Source organism: Hemiscyllium ocellatum, chromosome 46, assembly GCF_020745735.1.
Source record: "Hemiscyllium ocellatum isolate sHemOce1 chromosome 46, sHemOce1.pat.X.cur, whole genome shotgun sequence".
Classification (NCBI taxonomy): domain Eukaryota; kingdom Metazoa; phylum Chordata; class Chondrichthyes; order Orectolobiformes; family Hemiscylliidae; genus Hemiscyllium; species Hemiscyllium ocellatum.
Window position 1 is genome coordinate 9,647,429 of NC_083446.1, and position 20,026 is coordinate 9,667,454.

Genomic DNA, 20,026 nt, shown 5'->3' on the forward strand with positions numbered 1-20,026 from the left:
TGTCATTGTACCAGCCTCCACCACTTCCTCTGGCAGCTCATTCCTCACACGTACTACCCTCTGTGTGAAAAAGTTGCCCCTCAGGTCTCTTTTATATCTTTCCCCTCTCACTCTAAACCTATGCCCCTCTAGTTCTGGACTCCCTGATCCCAGGGAAAAGACTTTGTCTATTTATCCTATCCATGCCCCTCATGATTTTATAAACCTCTATAAGGTCACCCCTCAGGCTCCGACGCTCCAGGGAAAACAGCCCCAGCCTGTTCAGCCTCTCCCTGTAGCTCAAACACTCCAACCCTGGCAACATCCTTGTAAATGTTTCACTACATCCTACTTCCAACGGGGAGACCGAATTTGCCTGCAATATTCCAAAAGTGTCGATACCAACCCAATGGAGACGCACGTATCTACCTTGTTTAACAAAAACGACTGCCTTTCTTTCTCGTTGTGACTTTAAACTTCCTCATTTAATGTAAATAAAGACTGAGCTATGCCAAAAGTACTTGTGATTAAAATAGTCTGGAATGGAGTTGGATTGGATCGGAGCCAGACCCCCAAGGGATTCTGGCTTGAAGGGATAGCACATAAAGTGTGCTCGTTTCTCGACGATAAAAGGCTCCCCGTGGTCTCAAATCCCGGGTGAATGTTCCGACAGCGGTGCCATGACTGGATGAACAACGCAGACGAGCCCCAGTTCGATTCCAACCCCCACCCACCCCCATCCCCTCCCCAGTCCCCCACTGTCGGGATTTAAATTCACTTTACAAAGTGTGGAATTTGAGCTTTCCTCTGGTTGGGACAGTGACCTGTCGGCGGGTGGTCAACTGAAAGAAGAAAGTCCGGCGTCTCATTGACGGAAATCCCTCCCCTCGGCCTCCTCATACATGTGATTCCAGACCCACGGCAACCAGGCCTTACTCATAACCGGGCCTTACTCGTAACCGGGCCTTAGTCGTAACCGGGCCTGACTCGTAACCGGGCCAGTACCCTGACCAACTCCGTTCGAGGGGCAGCTGGGGATGGCCCAGACATATAGGGCAGGGGATCGCTCCCCACCCCCACCCCCACAGGATCTCGGTTCCTTTCAAATGTTGGGCTCCTGGGGTGCGTGCCGAACAAAGAGACCTTGGGGTTGCAGTTTTGCCTCAAGTCCCTTTTATATCTTTCTCCTCTAACCTTTAACCTATGCCCTCTAGTTCTGGACTCCCCGACCTGGGGAAAAGACCTTGCCTACTTACACTATCCACCCCGCTCACCCCAGGGAAAAGACTTTGTCTATTTCCCCTATCCATGCCCTCTCATGATTTTATAAACCTCTATAAGGTCACCCCTCGGCCTCCGACGCTCCAGGGAAAACAGCCCCAGCCTGTTCAGCCTCTCCCTGTAGCTCAAATCCTCCAACCCTGGCAACATCCTTGTAAATTTTTCCTGAACCCTTTCAAGTTTCACAACATTTTTCCAATAGGAGGGAGACCAGAATTGCACACACTATTCCAGCAGTGGCCTAAGCAATGTCCTGTACAGCCGCAACATGAAATCCCAGCTCCTGTACTCAATACTCTGACCAATAAAGGAAAGTATACCAAACGCTGCCTTCACTATCCTATCTACAGCTTTTCCCTGGAGCGTTGGAGGCTGAGGGGTGACCTTACAGAGGTTTATAAAAGGGACCTGAGGGGTGTGGGGGTGTACGGGGAGTGGGTCCGGGGTTGTGTGTGAGGCCTGGTTTACACCCACCCCCCGGTCCCACTCCCCATACACCCTCACCCACCCCCCCCACCCCCGGTCCAACTCCCTGTACACCCTCCCCCACCCCCCCCCGGGTCACACTCCCTGTACACCCTCACCCCACCCCAAGGAGACGCTGGGTCTCTGTCGGATGTGTCTTCCTCTGATGTCGTGACTCCCCCTTGCCCTCAAACCCGCACAGTGCCTGCTGCTGGCACGGCAAGGGGAGCTGGGTTATTCCCAACCCAAACCCACCCCCACCCCAGCCCCGACATCTCACTCTGTGACCCATCAGGCGTGAAGGGGCTTTTTTTTGACTTCGGTTACCCGCAGTGGGGTGGGGGTGGGGAGCGGGGAGAGCGAGAGGCGTGTCTCGACACTCAGAGTGATTTGCTGTCTCTTTTTTTTCTGCCCCCTCGCCTCCCCACCCCCCCTCCACTCACCCTCTCCCACCACCATGTCCCCCTCCCCTCGGCTCCCACCTCCTCCCTCAGATGAAGTCATGGAAGGCGTTTTTCACCATGGTCCACTGGACCTACAGAAGATCCAATTCCTGGATCCAACTTGCAGGACACGAAGGTGGGAATCTGGGACCACTTTGGGGAGGGGGGGATTAATCCGGGAGGGGGAGGGGGAATTGCATGTTGTATCTTACTGCATCGAAAAGGTCTGGGGGACGGTGTCTCACTGATGGATGAAGTGCTGTGTTCCCATGTTGGACGTATGCACTCTGTGTGCGGCACTCCCTCAGCACTGACCCTCCGACAGTGCGGAGCTCCCTCAGTACTGACCCTCCGACAGTGCGGCACTCCCTCAGCACTGACCCTCCGACAGTGCGGCACTCCCTCAGTACTGACCCTCCGACAGTGCGGCACTTCCTCAGCACTGACCCTCCGACAGTGCGGCACTTCCTCAGCACTGACCCTCTGACAGTGCAGCACTCCCTCAGTACTGACCCTCTGACGGTGCGGAGCTCCCTCAGTACTGACCCTCTGACAGTGCGGCGTCCCCTCAGTCCTGACCCTCTGACAGTGCCCACTCCCTCAGCGCTGACCCTGTGACTATGCCCACTCCATCAGTACTGACCCTCTGACAGTGTGGCGCTCCCTCAGTCCTGACCCTCTGACAGTGCAGCACTCCCTCAGTACTGACCCTCTGACGGTGCGGAGCTCCCTCAGTACTGACCCTCTGACAGTGCAGCACTCCCTCAGTACTGACCCTCTGACGGTGCGGAGCTCCCTCAGTACTGACCCTCTGACAGTGCGGCGTCCCCTCAGTCCTGACCCTCTGACAGTGCCCACTCCCTCAGCGCTGACCCTGTGACTATGCCCACTCCATCAGTACTGACCCTCTGACAGTGTGGCGCTCCCTCAGTCCTGACCCTCTGACAGTGCCCACTCCCTCAGTCCTGACCCTGTGACAGTGCCCACTCCCTCAGTCCTGACCCTGTGACAGTGCGGCACTCCCTCAGTACTGACCCTGTGACAGTGCCCACTCCCTCAGTCCTGACCCTCTGACAGTGCGGCACTCCCTCAGTCCTGACCCTGTGACAGTGCGGCACTCCCTCAGTCCTGACCCTGTGACAGTGCCCACTCCCTCAGTCCTGACCCTGTGACAGTGCGGCACTCCCTCAGTCCTGACCCTGTGACAGTGCGGCACTCCCTCAGTACTGACCCTGTGACAGTGCCCACTCCCTCAGTCCTGACCCTGTGACAGTGCGGCACTCCCTCAGTCCTGACCCTGTGACAGTGCGGCACTCCCTCAGTCCTGACGCTGTGACAGTGCGGCACTCCCTCAGTCCTGACCCTGTGACAGTGCGGCACTCCCTCAGTCCTGACCCTGTGACAGTGCCCACTCCCTCAGTCCTGACCCTGTGACAGTGCGGCACTCCCTCAGTCCTGACCCTGTGACAGTGCCCACTCCCTCAGTCCTGACCCTGTGACAGTGCCCACTCCCTCAGTCCTGACCCTGTGACAGTGCGGCACTCCCTCAGTCCTGACCCTGTGACAGTGCCCACTCCCTCAGCACTGACCCTCCGACAGTGCGGGCTGCGTTACTGCTGCCGTTCCCTGAAGGCTGTGGTTCCCATCTCTCCCCGTTCCGGCTCCAGGCCATTTCCGCCCGAGTGAGGCCGGGTACATCCTGAAGAAGTTCAGTGTCAACGAGAGCGAGTGCCTGCAGAAGCTGATGGGCGATGTCCTCAAGCCGTACGTGCCAGCCTATTACGGGCTGGTGGAGAAGGACAGCCAGCACTACATCCAGATGGAAGACCTGCTCACGGGCCTGCACTCTCCCTGCATCATGGACTGCAAAATGGGCATCCGGTGAGTGGGCGCACACGGACCCCGGGCACACGGGCATCCGGGCACACGGACCCCCGGGCACACGGGCATCCGGGCACACGGGCACCATGGCACACGGGCACACGGACCCCCAGGCACACGGGCACCATGGCACACGGACCCCCGGGCACATGGGCACCATGGCACACGGGCACACGGACCCCCGGGCACCGTGGCACACGGACCCCCGGGCACACGGGCACCATGGCACACGGGCACACGGACCCCCGGGCACACGGGCACCGTGGCACACGGACCCCCGGGCACATGGGCACCATGGCGCACGGGCACACGGACCCCCGGGCACACGGGCACCATGGCACACGGACACCCGGGCACACGGGCACCGTGGCACACGGACCCCCGGGCACACAGGCACCGGGGCACACGGACACACGGGCACACGGACCCCCGGGGCTGTGAATGACTGCCTCAAGTTACAGTGCACACAACACATGCATTCCCACTGGGAACAGGAGGAGGCCACTCAGCCCCTCCTCCAGCCTGTCCCATAGGAACAGGAGGAGGCCATTCAGCCCCTTCTCCAGCCTGTCCCATAGGAACAGGAGGAGGCCGTTCAGCCCCTTCTCCAGCCTGTCCCATAGGAACAGGAGGAGGCCGTTCAGCCCCTTCTCCAGCCTGTCCCATAGGAGCAGGAGGAGGCCACTCAGCCCCTTCTCCAGCCTGTCCCATAGGAACAGGAGGAGGCCACTCAGCCCCTTCTCCAGCCTGTCCCATAGGAACAGGAGGAGGCCGTTCAGCCCCTCCTCCAGCTTGTCCCATAGGAACAGGAGGAGGCCGTTCAGCCCCTTCTCCAGCCTGTCCTGCAGGAACAGGAGGAGGCTGTTCAGCCCCTTCTCCAGCCTGTCCCATAGGAACAGGAGGAGGCCGTTCAGCCCCTTCTCCAGCCTGTCCCATAAGAACAGGAGGAGGCCGTTCAGCCCCTTCTCCAGCCTGTCCTGCAGGAACAGGAAGAGGCCACTCAGCCCCTTTTTTCCGGCCTGTCCCGTAGGACCATTTGGAGGCCCCTTGAGCGGCAGTGCGGCCTCTCCCGCAGGAAGAGGAGGAAGCCAGACAAGTTTCGAACGTGGGCTCGCGACAGCTGAACGCCAGGCAACGGTTTGTGTGGGAAAGCGAGCGAGCCCACAATCTCCCATTGACAAGGTCCTAACTGAGTCACCCCCTCCCCCCCCAGCCCCAATATCTTTGCCTCCCAACCCTCCCCCCCACCCAGTCCCCCGACTTTGCCCCCAAGTGCAGGATGAAGCCCACCCCCTGACATATCGGAGGGAACGTTAAACCCTAGGTCTCGGCCTAGCTCAGCCCAGTGCCGGGGGAGAGAGAGAGAGAGCAGGAGCTCTCCGTAGCTACCTCTGACCCCACAGGGGTCACGATCACGCTGTTGTTGGTGGGGAGCTGTCTGGATGCGAGATGGGCCTGCCCCGTCTCCCATGGCGACCCCTTCAGAAAGTGCTCACCTGAGGCCTTTCAGCCCCTCCCCCTGTTCTGTACGTTGCTCAAGCCCTGTCCCCTCAGGAGAGATTTTGAACTTTTAAGCCGCTTGAGGGTCTCTGTGTTTTCATCAGATGGAAGACTAACCCCACCCCCCCCTCCAATATCCCTCCCAAGGTTAGGGAGGCTCTGTGCCAAGTGTAGGCCTTAAAATCCCAGGAATCGGTGCATTGTGGGCTACCCCTGCATAGGCCTCAGGCTTTTGTAGACTCTGACAATACAGGGAGGTGATGGCCTAGGGGTGTTCTCACTGGTTTGGAGATCCAGGGAATGTTCTGGCGACCCAGTTCAAATCCCACCATGCCAGATAGTGGCACTCAAATCCAATAAGTATCTGGGATTAAGAAGTGACCAAAGATGATGAATCCATCGTTGATTTTCTTTTCAGGGGGAGACAAGTGTCCTTCATCCACCATTACCGGGTCTGGGCAATGTGGTTGACTCTTAGCAGCCCCCTGGGCACTTAGGGTCAGGACAATAAACGCTGGGCCTCACCATGACTAAATGTTTACAAAAAAGGAATTGCCTTCCCTCTCAGACAGTTGCGGAACGTTCCAGAACTAATGTTGGAACTGAGGGTGGGGAGAGCGGCGTGTAAGGGTCTGGTATTTCATCCTTCGATGAATAAACTTGACTTAAATTTTACAGTTTGGGGCGATGTCCCGGGAGATCTTGTTGACCGTTGACCACAGCGTCCGCGCTTTGCGATTGGAGGGGAGGGACGCTGAGGATGTAACAGTTCTTCGATTCTTTCTCTCACTGCATCTGTGTATCTGTCTGTCTGTGTGTGTGTGTGTGCATCTGTATGTGTGTCTGTGTATGTGTGAATTTGTGTCTGTGTGTGTATATGTGTGCCTGTCTGTGTGTCTGTCTGTCTATCTGTGTACGTGTGTCTGTGTGTGTGTCTGTGCGTGTCTGCGTGTGTGTATGTCTGTCTTTGTGTGTGTGTATCTGCGTGTGTGCACGTCTGTGCTTGTCTACGTCTCTGTCTGTGTGTGTCTCTGTGTGTGTCTGTCTGTATGTGTCTGTGTGTGTGTCTGTGTGTGTCTCTGTATGTCTGTGTGTATGTGTGTGTGTGTATGTGTGTGTGTCTTTGTGTGTGTGTGTATGTGTGTCTCTGTGTGTGTGTCTGTGTGTCTCTGTATGTGTCTGTGTGTCTCTGTGTTTGTGTGTGTCCGTCTCTGTGTTTGTATCTGTCTCTGTGTGTGTCTGTCTGTGTGTGTCTGTCTGTGTGTGTGTGTCTGTGCATCTGTGTATGTCTGTGTGTATGTGTTTGTGTGTGTGTCTGTGTGTCTGTATGTGTGTGTCTGTGTGTCTGTGTGTGTGTCTGTGTCTGTGTGTGTGTCTGTGTGTGTGTGTGTGTGTCTGTGTCTGTGTGTGTCTGTGTCTGTGTGTGTGTGTCTGTGTCTGTGTGTCTGTGTGCGTGTCTGTGTGTGTCTGTGTGTGTTTGTATGTGTCTATGTGTCTGTGTGTGTCTCTGTGTGTGTCTGTGTGTGTCTGTGTGTGGTTGTATGTGTCTATGTGTCTGTGTGTGTCTGTGTGTGTGTCTGTGTGTGTCTGTGTGTGTCTGTGTGTGTGTCTGTGTGTGTCTGTGTGTCTGTGTCTGTGTGTGTGTGTATGTGTCTGTGTGTGTGTCTGTGTCTGTGTGTCTGTGTGTCTGTGTGTGTGTGTGTGTGTGCCCGTACACAGCACCTACCTGGAAGAGGAGCTGATGAAGGACCGTCAGAAAGGTTCCTACCGTAAGGACCTCTACCAGAAGATGAAGAAAGTGGACCCACAGGCTCCGACCGAGCAGGAGCACAGGGAGGCCGGGGTGACAAAAGTACGTTACATGCAGTGGAGGGAGACGATCAGTTCCACCGCCGCCCTCGGCTTCCGGATTGAAGGAATAACGGTACACCAGGACAATTCAGCCCTCCGCCCTTCCTGCTGGCTCACCAACCTCCCTCAAACACAAGACAGCCGCGAGGTTAACGCTGCACACTGTGGGGTGGAACAGAATACAGGAAGGCTTACAGAGTCTGACAGGCCCTTCAGCCCTAACTGGTCCCTGCTGACCAAAATGGCCGTCCACACTAACCCCATGTCCCTGCACTTGGCCCATTTCCTTCTAACCCTTTCCTATCCATGGATTTGTCCCGATGCCTTTTCAATGTTGTTAATGTTCCCACCTCAACCACTTCCTCTGGCAGCTCATTCCATCTGCGTACCACCCTCTGGGTAAAATGTTGCCCCTCAGGTTCCCTTTTATTCTTTCCCCTTCATAAAACAACTTGCAAGGATGGTGCCAGGGTTGGAGGATCTGAGCTACAGGGAGAGGTTGAACAGGCTGGGGCTGTTTTCCCTGGAGCGTCGGAGGCTGAGGGGTGACCTTATAGAGGTTTATAAAATCATGAGGGACATGGATAGGGTAAATAGACAAAGTCTTTTCCCTGGGGTGGGGGAGTCCAGAACTAGAGGGGCATAGGCTTAGGGTGAGAGGGGAAAGACAATAAAGAGACCAAAGGGGCAATTCTTTCACACAGAGGGTGGTGCGTGTGTGGAATGAGCTGCCAGAGGAAGTGGTGGAGGCTGGTACAATGACAACATTTAAAAGGCATCTGGATGGAGATATGAATAGGAAGGGTTTGGAGGGATATGGGCCGGGTGCTGGGACTAGATGGGGCAGATGGCCTCCTGCTCTGAATTCTTATGTTCCCTGTTAGATTTTTGATCAGTTGAGGAAATAACACTATCTCAGCCTGAAGGCGGCACGGCGGCTCAGTGGTTAGCACTGCTGCCTCACAGCGCCTGGGACCCGGGTTCGATCCCATCCTCGGGTGACTGTCTGGGTGGAGTTTGCACATTCTCCCCCTGTGTCTGTGTGGGGTTTCCTCTGGGTGCTCTGGTTTCCTCCCACAGTCCAAAGATCTGCAGGTTAGGGTGGATTGGCCGTGCTAAATTGCCCCATAGTGCCCAGGGATGTGCAGGTTAGGGTGGATTGGCCGTGCTAAATTGCCCCATAGTGCCCAGGGATGTGCAGGTTAGGGTGGATTGGCCGTGCTAAATTGCCCCATAGTGCCCAGGGATGTGCAGGTTAGGGTGGATTGGCCGTGCTAAATTGCCCCATAGTGCCCAGGGATGTGCAGGTTAGGGTGGATTGGCCGTGCTACATTGTCCCATAGTGCCCAGGGATGTGCAGGTTAGGGTGGATTGGCCGTGCTACATTGTCCCATAGTGCCCAGGGATGTGCAGGTTAGAGTGGATTGGCCGTGCTAAATTGTCCCATAGTGCCCAGGGATGTGCAGGTTAGGTCAGGGGCAAACGCATGGGTGGGGAAATGGTTCTGTGTGGGTTAGACTTTGGAGGGTCGGTGTGGACTGGTTGGGCCGAGGGGCCTGTTTCCACACTGTAGGGAATCTCCGATAAATATCCACAAGAACTCTGCCCCCTCCTCCCACAGCTGTGGAAAAAAAAAGCAAGGAATACTCACCCCCACCCCCTCAGAATGGATCCCATTGGCTTTTGCCTTCCATTGACTTCTGGACGTTAGTCTGCAGATGCAGCGGGTAGTAGAGGCGGCATATGGATCCTTTGGGAGCGTGAATAAAGAAACTCTGGTGACAGAGTAACGCTGGAGGCTGGAACTAAGACCCGAAAGTGCTGGGGTGGGCGGGAATCCTGGCAGGGTCTGCTATCACCTGTCGAGATGAGGCTACTGGGCGGGGTTACTCTTCAGTGGATCTGATGGGCCGAAGGGCCTGTTTCCACACTGTAGGGAAGCTAGTCCAATCTAATCAGTTCCTGCAGCACGTACTTACTCGATGGTTTTAAAAATAAGGTGGGGGGGGGTGGAGTTTTCCCACCGGAGCTGGGTGGGCCCACTCTTGGTATGCAATATGCTTTACTTTGACAGGCAGAACATAACATCAGGTCAGGAAAAGGTCGCTGGGGTGGGAGGGGCAAGGTCAGGGAAAACTGGGAGGTTTAGCACCCGGAGGTGCTATGGGAACAGTGAGATCCTGACGGACCAGACAGGAGGGGAGCGGGAAGGAAGGGGGACACGGATTGGTCCCTTCCGCCCCCAGAGAAGAGAAATCCCGGCCTACCCAGCCTCTCGAACCCTCCATTCCCAGTCAATCTCTCCTGTCCCCAGAAACCTTTGGGTCGTTCAACTGAGTTCAGGAGAGCGTGCTTTCTCGGAAGCCCTCTGCCCCTGCTCGGAGTCTGCCGAGGCCATTCGGCCCCTTAACTGCCAAAAGCAAAAGGGGCGGGGTTTGATTCTAGAAGGGAGGGAAGCAGCGAGGTGAGCCTGAGGGCTCCGGCGTTATCTTCGAGGGCTGGGGAGAGCGGGGGAAAGGAGGCGTGATGGGCCAAGTGGCTCTTCGGTAACCCCGCACCGATGCTGACTTCCCGAGAAACGTGAACTCGGTTGTTGGAGCCGGGCCCAGGTTGGGGGTGGAGCGGGGGATAACCGTCACACCTAGACATTCCTTGCCACCTCCCCACCCTCCCCACAAAGCGAGGGGCTCTTGGATCCTCTGTGCGGGGAGATGGTACCAGCCCTGGGCCCACCCTCCAGCCCAGCACATGCTGGCACGGAAGCAGATAGGCCGAACGGCTTCCAGTCTGCCTGACGCCGGGAGTCTGACCCATGCGGCCTCCTGTTTTGCAGATGGACAACGGGGTGGTCCTCAAAGACTTCAAGCAGACCAGGACCAAAGAGCAGATCATGGCCGCGCTGATCCGTTTCACTAACGGTTGCCCCCTTATCCTGGTAAGTTGGTTATCTCGGGTCTTGATCGATTGGGCCAATGGGCTGAGGATGTGGCAGATTGGATAAATGTGAGACTTTCACAATTAGCGTTCGGGCCTTGGGGAGTGCTGTAGAACAGAGAGACATGGGGGTGTAGAACCATAACTAACAATCACCTGATGAAGAGGCGGCGTTCCGAAGGCTAGTGCTTCCAAATAAACCTGTCGGACTATAACCTGGTGTTATAGTCCGACACCGTCCACTCCACATCAGATATCTTTGAAGTTTACTTCATATATAGACAGCCTGGTTTGGAAGGTGTTTAGCACGCTTGCCTTCATTGCTCAGTCCTTTGAGTATCGGAGTTGGGACGTTCATGTTGGGGTTGTACAGGACATTGGTGAGGCCTCGTCTGGAGCACTGTGCCCAGTTCTGGTCGCCCTGTTACAGGAAGGAGATTATTAAACCGGAGAGGGGTCAGAAGAGATTTACCGGGATGTTGCCGGGAATGGAGGGTTTGAGAGGCTGGGTAGGCCGGGATTTCTGTTCACTGGGGGTGGAAGAGGCCCAGCAGCCACAGGGTCACAACGCCAACCGGATGGGAGGCAGCCTCAGGGAACACTACTCTGTGCTTTGGTTGTCAACACCCCTCCAGTTCAGAATCGATACATAACCATCTAACGGTGGCGGGGTAGTGGAGAGGGAGCATTACTCTGTATCTAACCCCATGCTGTCACTGTCCTGGGGAGTGTTTGATGGGGGAACAGTGGAGAGGGAGCATTACTCTGTATCTAACCCCGTGCTGTCACTGTCCTGGGGAGTGTTTGATGGGGGAACAGTGGAGAGAGAGCATTACTCTGTATCTAACCCCGTGCTGTCACTGTCCTGGGGAGTGTTTGATGGGGGAACAGTGGAGAGGGAGCATTACTCTGTATCTAACCCCGTGCTGTCACTGTCCTGGGGAGTGTTTGATGGGGGAACAGTGTAGAGGGAGCTTTACTCTGTATCTAACCCCGTGCTGTCTCTGTCCTGGGGAGTGTTTGATGGGGGACAGTGTAGAGGGAGCATTACTCTGTATCGAACCCTGTGCTGCCCCTGTCCTGGGGAGTCTTTGATGGGGGACAGTGTAGAGAGAGCTTTACTCTGTATCTAACCCCGTGCTGTCCCTGTCCTGGGGAGTGTTTGATGGGGGACAGTGTAGAGGGAGCTTTACTCTGTATCTAACCCCATGCTGTCCCTGTCCTGGGGAATGTTTGATGCGGGACAGTGTAGAGAGAGCTTTACTCTGTACCTAACCCCATGGTGTCCCTGTCCTGGGAGTGTTTGATGGGGGACAGTGTAGAGGGAGCGTTACTCTGTATCTAACCCCGTGCTGTCCCTGTCCTGGGGAGTGTTTGATGGGGGACAGTGTAGAGAGAGCTTTACTCTGTATCTAACCCCGTGCTGTCCCTGTCCTGGGGAGTGTTTGATGGGGGACAGTGTAGAGTGAGCTTTACTCCGTATCTAACCCCGTGCTGTCCCTGTCCTGGGAAACATTTGATGGGGGGACAGTGTAGAGGGAGCTTAACTCTGTATCCAACCCCGTGCCGCCCCTGTCCTGGGGAGTGTTTGATGGGGGACAGTGTAGGGAGAGCTTTATTCTGTATCTAACCCCGTGCCGCCCCTGTCCTGGGGAGTGTTTGATGGGGGGACAGTGTAGAGGGAGCTTTACTCTGTATCCAAGACTGATGAGAAGGTCATTTGAAGTGGAATTTGATACCTTCACTCATTTCCATGTCAGAACTTTGCATCGATAATGTGTGGGTGTGACGTTCTGTTGTGAAGTGTTTGGCACGCTGGCAATAATCCTGCAGAGACCTGCTTCGAGTATTGTAAACAGCTCGGGTAATCCTTGCCTCAACAAAACACAGAGTTGCAATTTCCCCCTGGGGTTGTCCTTGTTGTGTTCCCTGCTGTAATTTGATGAATTCTGGAACCATAATTACTGATGGAATTTCAGCTCTGGGAAGGCAGAAGCTGTGGGCCAGATATTCAACTCACACAACAAACAGGTACACTGTCCCCCCCCCCCATCACACACTCCCCAGGACAGGGACAGCACGGGGTTAGATACAGAGTAAAGCTCCCTCTACACTGTCCCCCCCATCAAACACTCCCCGTGACAGGGACAGCACGGGGTTAGATACAGAGTAAAGCTCCCTCTACACTGTCCCCCATCACACACTCCCCAGGACAGGGACAGCACGGGGTTAGATACAGAGTAAAGCTCCCTCTACACTGCCCCCCATCAAACACTCCTGAGGACAGGGACAGCACGGGGTTAGATACAGAGTAAAGCTCCCTCTACACTGTCCCCCATCAAACACTCCTGAGGACAGGGACAGCACGGGGTTAGATACAGAGTAAAGCTCCCTCTACACTGCCCCCCATCAAACACTCCCCAGGACAGGGACAGCACGGGGTTAGATACAGAGTAAAGCTCCCTCTACACTGTCCCCCATCAAACACTCCCCAGGACAGGGACAGCACGGGGTCAGATACAGAGTAAAGCTCCCTCGACACTGTCCCTGCATCAAACACTCCCCAGGACAGGGACAGCACGGGGTTAGATACAGAGTAAAGCTTCCTCTACACTCTCCAGTCCTGTCCTATCCTGTGTAAGAGTGCTCCCTGTGAGGTTAAGTGAGAGCAGTGGGCCATTTTCCTGTCTGGACATTAAGCCAATACGCTCACACCCAGGACGCTGTGTACCACATTCTCAACAAGTTCTCTTGGTTTTTCAGAAAGCCTATGAAAACCGATTAAATGCCATCAAGGCGGCGTTACTCCAGTCTCCGTTCTTCAGTTGTCATGAGGTAGGTTCCCCGTTGGCTGTGAGGTCAGTCCAAGGCGCGTGTCCCAGTCCCCCAAGGAGGGGTTTGGGTGGGATTCTATGTGTGAGCTCTCTCTGTGTTTGTCAGCTCCTGTTTCCTGGCCTCCCACTCCCTGCCGTTTTCCCAAGGTTACCCCTTGATTAGCGAATAAAACTGCGCAATCCGGGTGTCCCTGGTGACATGTAAGCAGCCAGTTGACACATAACAAGCTCCCCGAAGCAATATCACAAACACTATACACTTCAGTCCAACAGGGGGGAGTGGGAAGGGGTTTGGGTCCATTGGGATTGTGTACAATGGGAGGGAATGGGAAGGGGTTTGGGTCCATTGGGGATTGTGTACAATGGGAGTGAATGGGAAGGGGTTTGGGTCCATTGGGGATTGTGTACAATGGGAGGGAATGGGAAGGGGTTTGGGTCCATTGGGATTGTGTACAATGGGAGGGAATGGGAAGGGGTTTGGGTCCATTGGGGATTGTGTACAATGGGAGGGAACGGGAAGGGGTTATGGGTTCACTGGGATTGTGTACAATGGGAGGGAATGGGAAGGGGATGTCACCTTCCTGATCCATGACAGGGAACAGGTAAAGTCACCACAGTCTTACCTGACCATTGTGCTATTCCGTCACGGGAGACAGAGACAGAGAGAGAGAGAGACGAACGACTGGTGGTGAGTTTAACCCGAGGATCTCCCTTGAGGGGAGAGCTTGAGAAGGAAAGTCTTTCTTGGTCACCTCAGCTAGTTTCGCAACTGGTCCCACACTCACCCTGCATCATAACCCAGCCATCTGACCAACCGAGCTCAACTCTCCGGGCCGTTTCTGAAAGTTTACTCTGTACAAATCGGCTGCAGTGTCTACTGCCCGGGGACAGGCCCTTCGGCCCTTCAAGCTTGTGCCAATCCAAATCCACTGTCTAAGCCCATCACCCAATTCCCAAGGATCTGTATATCTCTGCTCCCCACCTCCTCATGAATCTACTGTGCCTGCCTCTACCACCTCTGCTGGCAACGCGTTCCAGGCACCCACCACCCTCTGTGTGAAGTACTTGCCGCGTGTATCCCCCTTAAACGTTTCACCTCTCACCCTGAAACCGTGACCTGTTGTTACTGAACCCCTCACCCTGGGAAAAAGCTTCTCTCTATCCACCCTGTCTATTCCCTTCATGATTTTGTAAACCTCAATAATGTCCCCCCCTCAATCTCCTTTTTTCTAGTGAAAATAAACCTAACCTACTCAACCTCTCTTCATAGCTAGCCCCTTCCATACCAGGCACCATCCTCGTTAACCTTCTCTGCACCCTCTCCAAAGCGTCCACATCCTTTTGGGAATGTGGCGACCAGCACTGTACACAGTATTCTAAATGCGGCCAAACCAAAGTCTTATACAATTTCAAGATGACTTGCCAGCTCTTATCCTCAATACCCCATCCAATGAAGGCAAGCATACTATATGCCTTCTTGACCACTCTATCCACCTGTGCAGCAACCTTCAGGGTACAATGGACCTGCACTCCTAGATCTCTCTGCTCATCAACTTTTCCCAAATCTCTTCCGTTTACAGTATAGTTCGCTCTAGAATTAGACTTCCCAAAATGCATCACCTCACATTTGTCTGGATTGAACTCTATCTGCCACATCTCCGCCCAACTCTCCAGTCTATCTATATCCTCCTGTACTCTTTGATAGTCCCTTATGCTTTCTGCTACTCCACCAACTTCATGTCATCTGCAAACTTTCTGATCAGACCAACAATGCCCCCTTCCAGATCGTTTATGTATACTACAAATAACACTGACCCCCAACACGGACCCCTGTGGAACACAACTGGTCACCTTTCTCCATTTTGAGAAACTCTCTTCCACTACTACTCCCTGTCTCCTGTTGCTCAACCAGTTCTTTATCCATCTAGCTAGAACACCCTGCACCCCATGTGACTTCACTTTCTCCATTAGTTTACTGTGGGGAACCTTATCAAACACCAGCATTCCCACACTGACTGCACCATCACTGGCTGCGATGCTGCAGAAAGACCAGACATCATGGAGGGAAGGAAATAGCCAAATCTTCGCTCCAGCCCTTGCCGAATTGGACGATGCTCCCCCCCCGTGGTTATGAACCTAACTTGTTGCCTTCAGCCAGTACAAACAATCCTCCTGAAAGGTGGTGATCCGATAAGGGTCTGCCTGAATCTGTAGCGTGTCCCTGTGCAGATCGATCCTTCATGGATTTTGAGGACTTATCCACTTAATGGTAAGGTCCCAGGGAGCGTTGCTGAACAAAGAGACCTTGAAGTGCAGGTTCATAGCTCCTTGAAAGTGGAGTCGCAGGTAGATAGGATAGTGAAGAAGGCGTTTGGTATGCTTTCCTTTATTGGTCAGAGTATTGAGTACAGGAGTTGGGAGGTCATGTTGTGGCTGTACAGGACATTGGTTAGGCCACTGTTGGAATATTGCGAGCAATTTTGGTCTCCTTCCTATCGGAAAGATATTGTGAAACTTGAAAGGGTTCTGAAACGATTTACAAGGATGTTGCCAGGGTTGGAGGCTTTGAGCTACAGGGAGAGGCTGAACAGGCTGGGGCTGTTTTCCCTGGAGCGTCGGAGGCTGAGGGGTGACCTTATAGAGGTTTATAAAATCATGAGGGGGGCATGGATAGGGTAAATAGACAAAGTCTTTTCCCTGGGGTGGGGGAGTCCAGAACTAAAGGGACATAGGTTTAGGGTGAGAGGGGAAAGATATAAAAGAGACCTAAGGGGCAACTTTTTCACACAGAGAGTGGTGCGTGTGTGGAATGAGCTGCCAGAGGAAGTGGTGGAGGCTGGTACAATGACAACATTTAAGAGGCATTTGGATGGGGACATGAACAGGACGGGTTTGGAGGGATATGGGCAGTGCGCTGGCAGGTGAGACCTGATTGATTCAGGATATCTGGTCGGCATGGACCAAAGGGTCTGTTTCCCTGCTGTATATCTCTATGACTCTATGGTCAGTATGGAGGGGATGGGCCGAAGGGTCTGTTTCCATGCTGGACATCTCTATGACTCGATGGTCAGTACGGAGGAGTTGGGCCGAAGGGTCTGTTTCCGTGCTGTACATCTCTGTGACGGTTCAGGAAGAGACAAAATTCCCGGACGCTTTCCTCGAGCGGCCGTCTCCTTTTAAACTGCATTGACCGCTCGCCCACCCTCCCCTGCTCCGTCTGCAGCACCTCCCCCTGACGTGTTGTTCCCTCCCTCCGGCAGTTCATCGGGAGCTCCCTGCTGTTCATCCACGAGAGGAAGGGGAGGGTCAACGTCTGGATGATCGACTTTGGCAAGACGACCACCCTCCCTGAGGGCCACACACTGCAGCACAACCGCCCCTGGGAGGAGGGGAACCGCGAGGATGGTTACCTACTGGGACTGGACAACCTCCTGGGCATCTTCTCTGCCACCTTGGCCAAGCTAGAGAACGCGGCCGAACCAGGTGGCGAGGTCTCGGAGAGGCCGCTTGTTCACCGGTAGGGGGTTGGGGGAGGGAGGGAGGTAGGAAATACCACGTCTCTCGCCCTGGGGTAGACGCTACGGGTGGAGGTGACTGGTTTGGTAGCGACTGGCGCATCGTCTGGTCGGGGTAATGAGGGGGACCCTGAATCCACATCCTGGGCTTGACCTCTGCCCCTCGTCCTGGGGGACTCATCACTTAAATGCCCCGCACCCCTTCAGTCAACGGTGCATCCCGTTCCCCTGATGGTATGATAACCCTCTCCCTGACGTGCTGTCGTTGTCACATTGTACAGAGGGGGTAACCCCTCCATCCGCACACTGATTACAACATGCTCTGTACCCCACCTCCCCTCCCCCCACATCAAACACCGCCCCCCCCCCAGGACAGGGACAGCACGGGGTTAGATACAGAGTAAAGCTCCCTCTACACTGTCCCCCCCATCAAACATTCCCAGGATAGGGACAACATGGGTTTAGATACAGAGTAAAGCTCCCTCCACACTATCCCCCATCAAACCCTTCCAGAACAGGGACAGCACAGGGGGTTAGATACAGAGTAAAGCTCCCTCTACACGGTCCCCCATCAAACACTCCCCAGGACAGGACAGCACAGGGTTAGATACAGAGTAAACTCCCTCTACACTGTCCCCCCAAACACTGACCAGGACAGGGACAGTACAGGGGGTTAGATACCAAGTAAAGCTCCCTGTACACTGTCCTCCATCAACACACCCCCCCAGGACAGGGACAGTACAGGGGGTTAGATACAGAGTAAAGCTCCCTCTACACTGTCACCCATCAAACACTCCCCAGGACAGGGACAGCACGGGGGGGTTAGATACAGAGTGAAGCTCCCTTTATAATTGAATGTATGTGATCACACAGCAGTGAGTCTCAGTCCCAGAGCTGTTTAGTGAAGGGGGAACGGAACAGAGCCGTTGCCCAGTGTTCGGTGGCCCTCTCCTGATAACGCACTACAGCCACACACTGGAGTACCCGACACGACTGCAGCGCACAGGGGCCAGGAACGTTTCTGCAGCAACGCCTTGTAAATTCGCTTCGGGATTCCCGACAGCTTCCGATGGATTATCCCACAGCGACAAATGTTTGTGTAGCCACGGACCTTAATCCAGGTCAAGGGGCAAAGCGTCCGTCCCTGAACTGCCTTTACAGAAAACCAGTCTGAAATGTCAAGTTACCAGGAACAGAGTAATTCCTCTGTTTCAGATCAGCACTTTCAAATGATCAAGATTTGTGTGGATTTGGAGGGGGGTGGGGGGGGCAAGTCAATTCTAATCCATTTCAAAAAGGGGCTTCTTAAACCACAGAAAGTTTAAGGACCACTACTCCTGCGCAAGGGCCAGCACCAGAGGTGATGGGCTGAATGGCCACTGCCACTGTCAGTGGATGGTTCTGACCTGGACTTGCACTATTTTACTGCTAAATGTTTGAATGTAATGTGTCCGTGTCTTCTCGGACTTATTGAGCTGGGTTTAAATTTCATAGCGACGGGTGTGTACTCTTTGGGTGCATCTCCCATTTACTTTGTAGATAGATGGTACTTCCTTTCATTTCAGAATTAAACAGACAGCATGCAAACTTGGCTGGAGCGTGAATTCCTTCTCTCTCCTCATGAGAAAGCTTCACAATTGTACTGAGAGAAAGTGTGAGGGAGCTGGATTAACATCTGTACAGATACAGTCAGGAACACAGGGTGCTGGGGAGGGAGAGGGGTTACTGAGTGACAGTGTGAGGGAGCTAGATTAACATCTGTACAGATACAGTCAGGAACACAGGGCACTGGCGGGGAGAGGGGTTACTGAGTGACAGTGTGAGGGAGCTGGATTAACATCAGTAGAGATACAGTCAGTAACACAGGGCGCTGGGGAGGGAGAGGGGTTACTGAGTGACAGTGTGAGGGAGCTAGATTAACATCTGTACAGATACAGTCAGTAACACAGGGTGCTGTGGGGGAGAGGGGTTACTGAGTGACAGTGTGAGGGAGCTGGATTAACATCAGTAGAGATACAGTCAGTAACACAGGGTGCTGGGGAGGGAGAGGGGTTACTGAGTGACAGTGTGAGGGAGCTGGATTAACATCAGTAGAGATACAGTCAGTAACACAGGGTGCTGGGGAGGGAGAGGGGTTACTGAGTGACAGTGTGAGGGAGCTGGATTAACATCAGTAGAGATACAGTCAGTAACACAGGGTGCTGTGGGGGAGAGGGGTTACTGAGTGACAGTGTGAGGGAGCTGGATTAACATCAGTAGAGATACAGTCAGTAACACAGGGTGCTGTGGGGGAGAGGGGTTACTGAGTGACAGTGTGAGGGAGCTGGATTAACATCAGTAGAGATATAGTCAGTAACACAGGGTGCTGGGGAGGGAGAGGGGTTACTGAGTGACAGTGTGAGGGAGCTGGATTAACATCAGTAGAGATACAGTCAGTAACACAGGGTGCTGTGGGGGAGAGGGGTTACTGAGTGACAGTGTGAGGGAGCTGGATTAACATCAGTAGAGATACAGTCAGTAACACAGGGTGCTGTGGGGGAGAGGGGTTACTGAGTGACAGTGTGAGGGAGCTGGATTAACATCAGTAGAGATACAGTCAGTAACACAGGGTGCTGTGGGGGAGAGGGGTTACTGAGTGACAGTGTGAGGGAGCTGGATTAACATCAGTAGAGATACAGTCAGTAACACAGGGCGCTGGGGAGGGAGAGGGGTTACTGAGTGACAGTGTGAGGGAGCTGGATTAACATCAGTAGAGATACAGTCAGTAACACAGGGCGCTGGGGAGGGAGAGGGGTTACTGAGTGACAGTGTGAGGGAGCTGGATTAACATCAGTAGAGATACAGTCAGTAACACAGGGTGCTGTGGGGGAGAGGGGTTACTGAGTGACAGTGTGAGGGAGCTGGATTAACATCAGTAGAGATACAGTCAGTAACACAGGGTGCTGTGGGGGAGAGGGGTTACTGAGTGACAGTGTGAGGGAGCTGGATTAACATCAGTAGAGATACAGTCAGTAACACAGGGCGCTGGGGAGGGAGAGGGGTTACTGAGTGACAGTGTGAGGGAGCTGGATTAACAACTGCAGAGATACAGTCAGTTCCTACATTATATTAGATCTGGCTAGTGTCCTATTCTGGTGACTGAGTCCTCCTCAGCACTTGCCTTCCCGATGATGTGTGCGTCATCCTCAAACCTGGCTCTCAAATGTTCCCTTTCTTCCTGCATGTCGTCAATAATTGGGTGGAGAAGGGCCCCAGCCCCCCCACATGGTTCAGGTGGCAGAAGCTGAAAATACTCCCTTTGCCAGATCATCCATCCTCAGATATGAGCACCGCACACGATACT

At 54.2% G+C, this 20,026-nt stretch overlaps 1 protein-coding gene across 2 annotated transcripts in view; it reads left to right on the plus strand.

Annotated features, from left to right (window-relative positions):
• The window catches only part of LOC132836157 (inositol-trisphosphate 3-kinase B-like), a 37,328-nt gene extending 19,068 nt beyond the window's left edge, over positions 1 to 18,260 (plus strand). The window contains exons 2-7 of one of the 2 annotated variants that reach the window (XM_060855483.1): positions 2,220 to 2,304; positions 3,836 to 4,049; positions 7,269 to 7,473; positions 10,234 to 10,335; positions 13,098 to 13,169; positions 16,429 to 18,260. In XM_060855483.1, coding sequence (XP_060711466.1) covers positions 2,220 to 2,304; positions 3,836 to 4,049; positions 7,269 to 7,473; positions 10,234 to 10,335; positions 13,098 to 13,169; positions 16,429 to 16,689 — 939 coding nt within the window. In that variant the 3' untranslated portion in view covers positions 16,690 to 18,260. The remainder of the gene's footprint in view (positions 1 to 2,219; positions 2,305 to 3,835; positions 4,050 to 7,268; positions 7,474 to 10,233; positions 10,336 to 13,097; positions 13,170 to 16,428) is intronic. The other variant, XM_060855484.1, reaches the window with a different exon arrangement.
• The last annotated feature ends 1,766 nt before the right edge of the window (positions 18,261 to 20,026 follow it).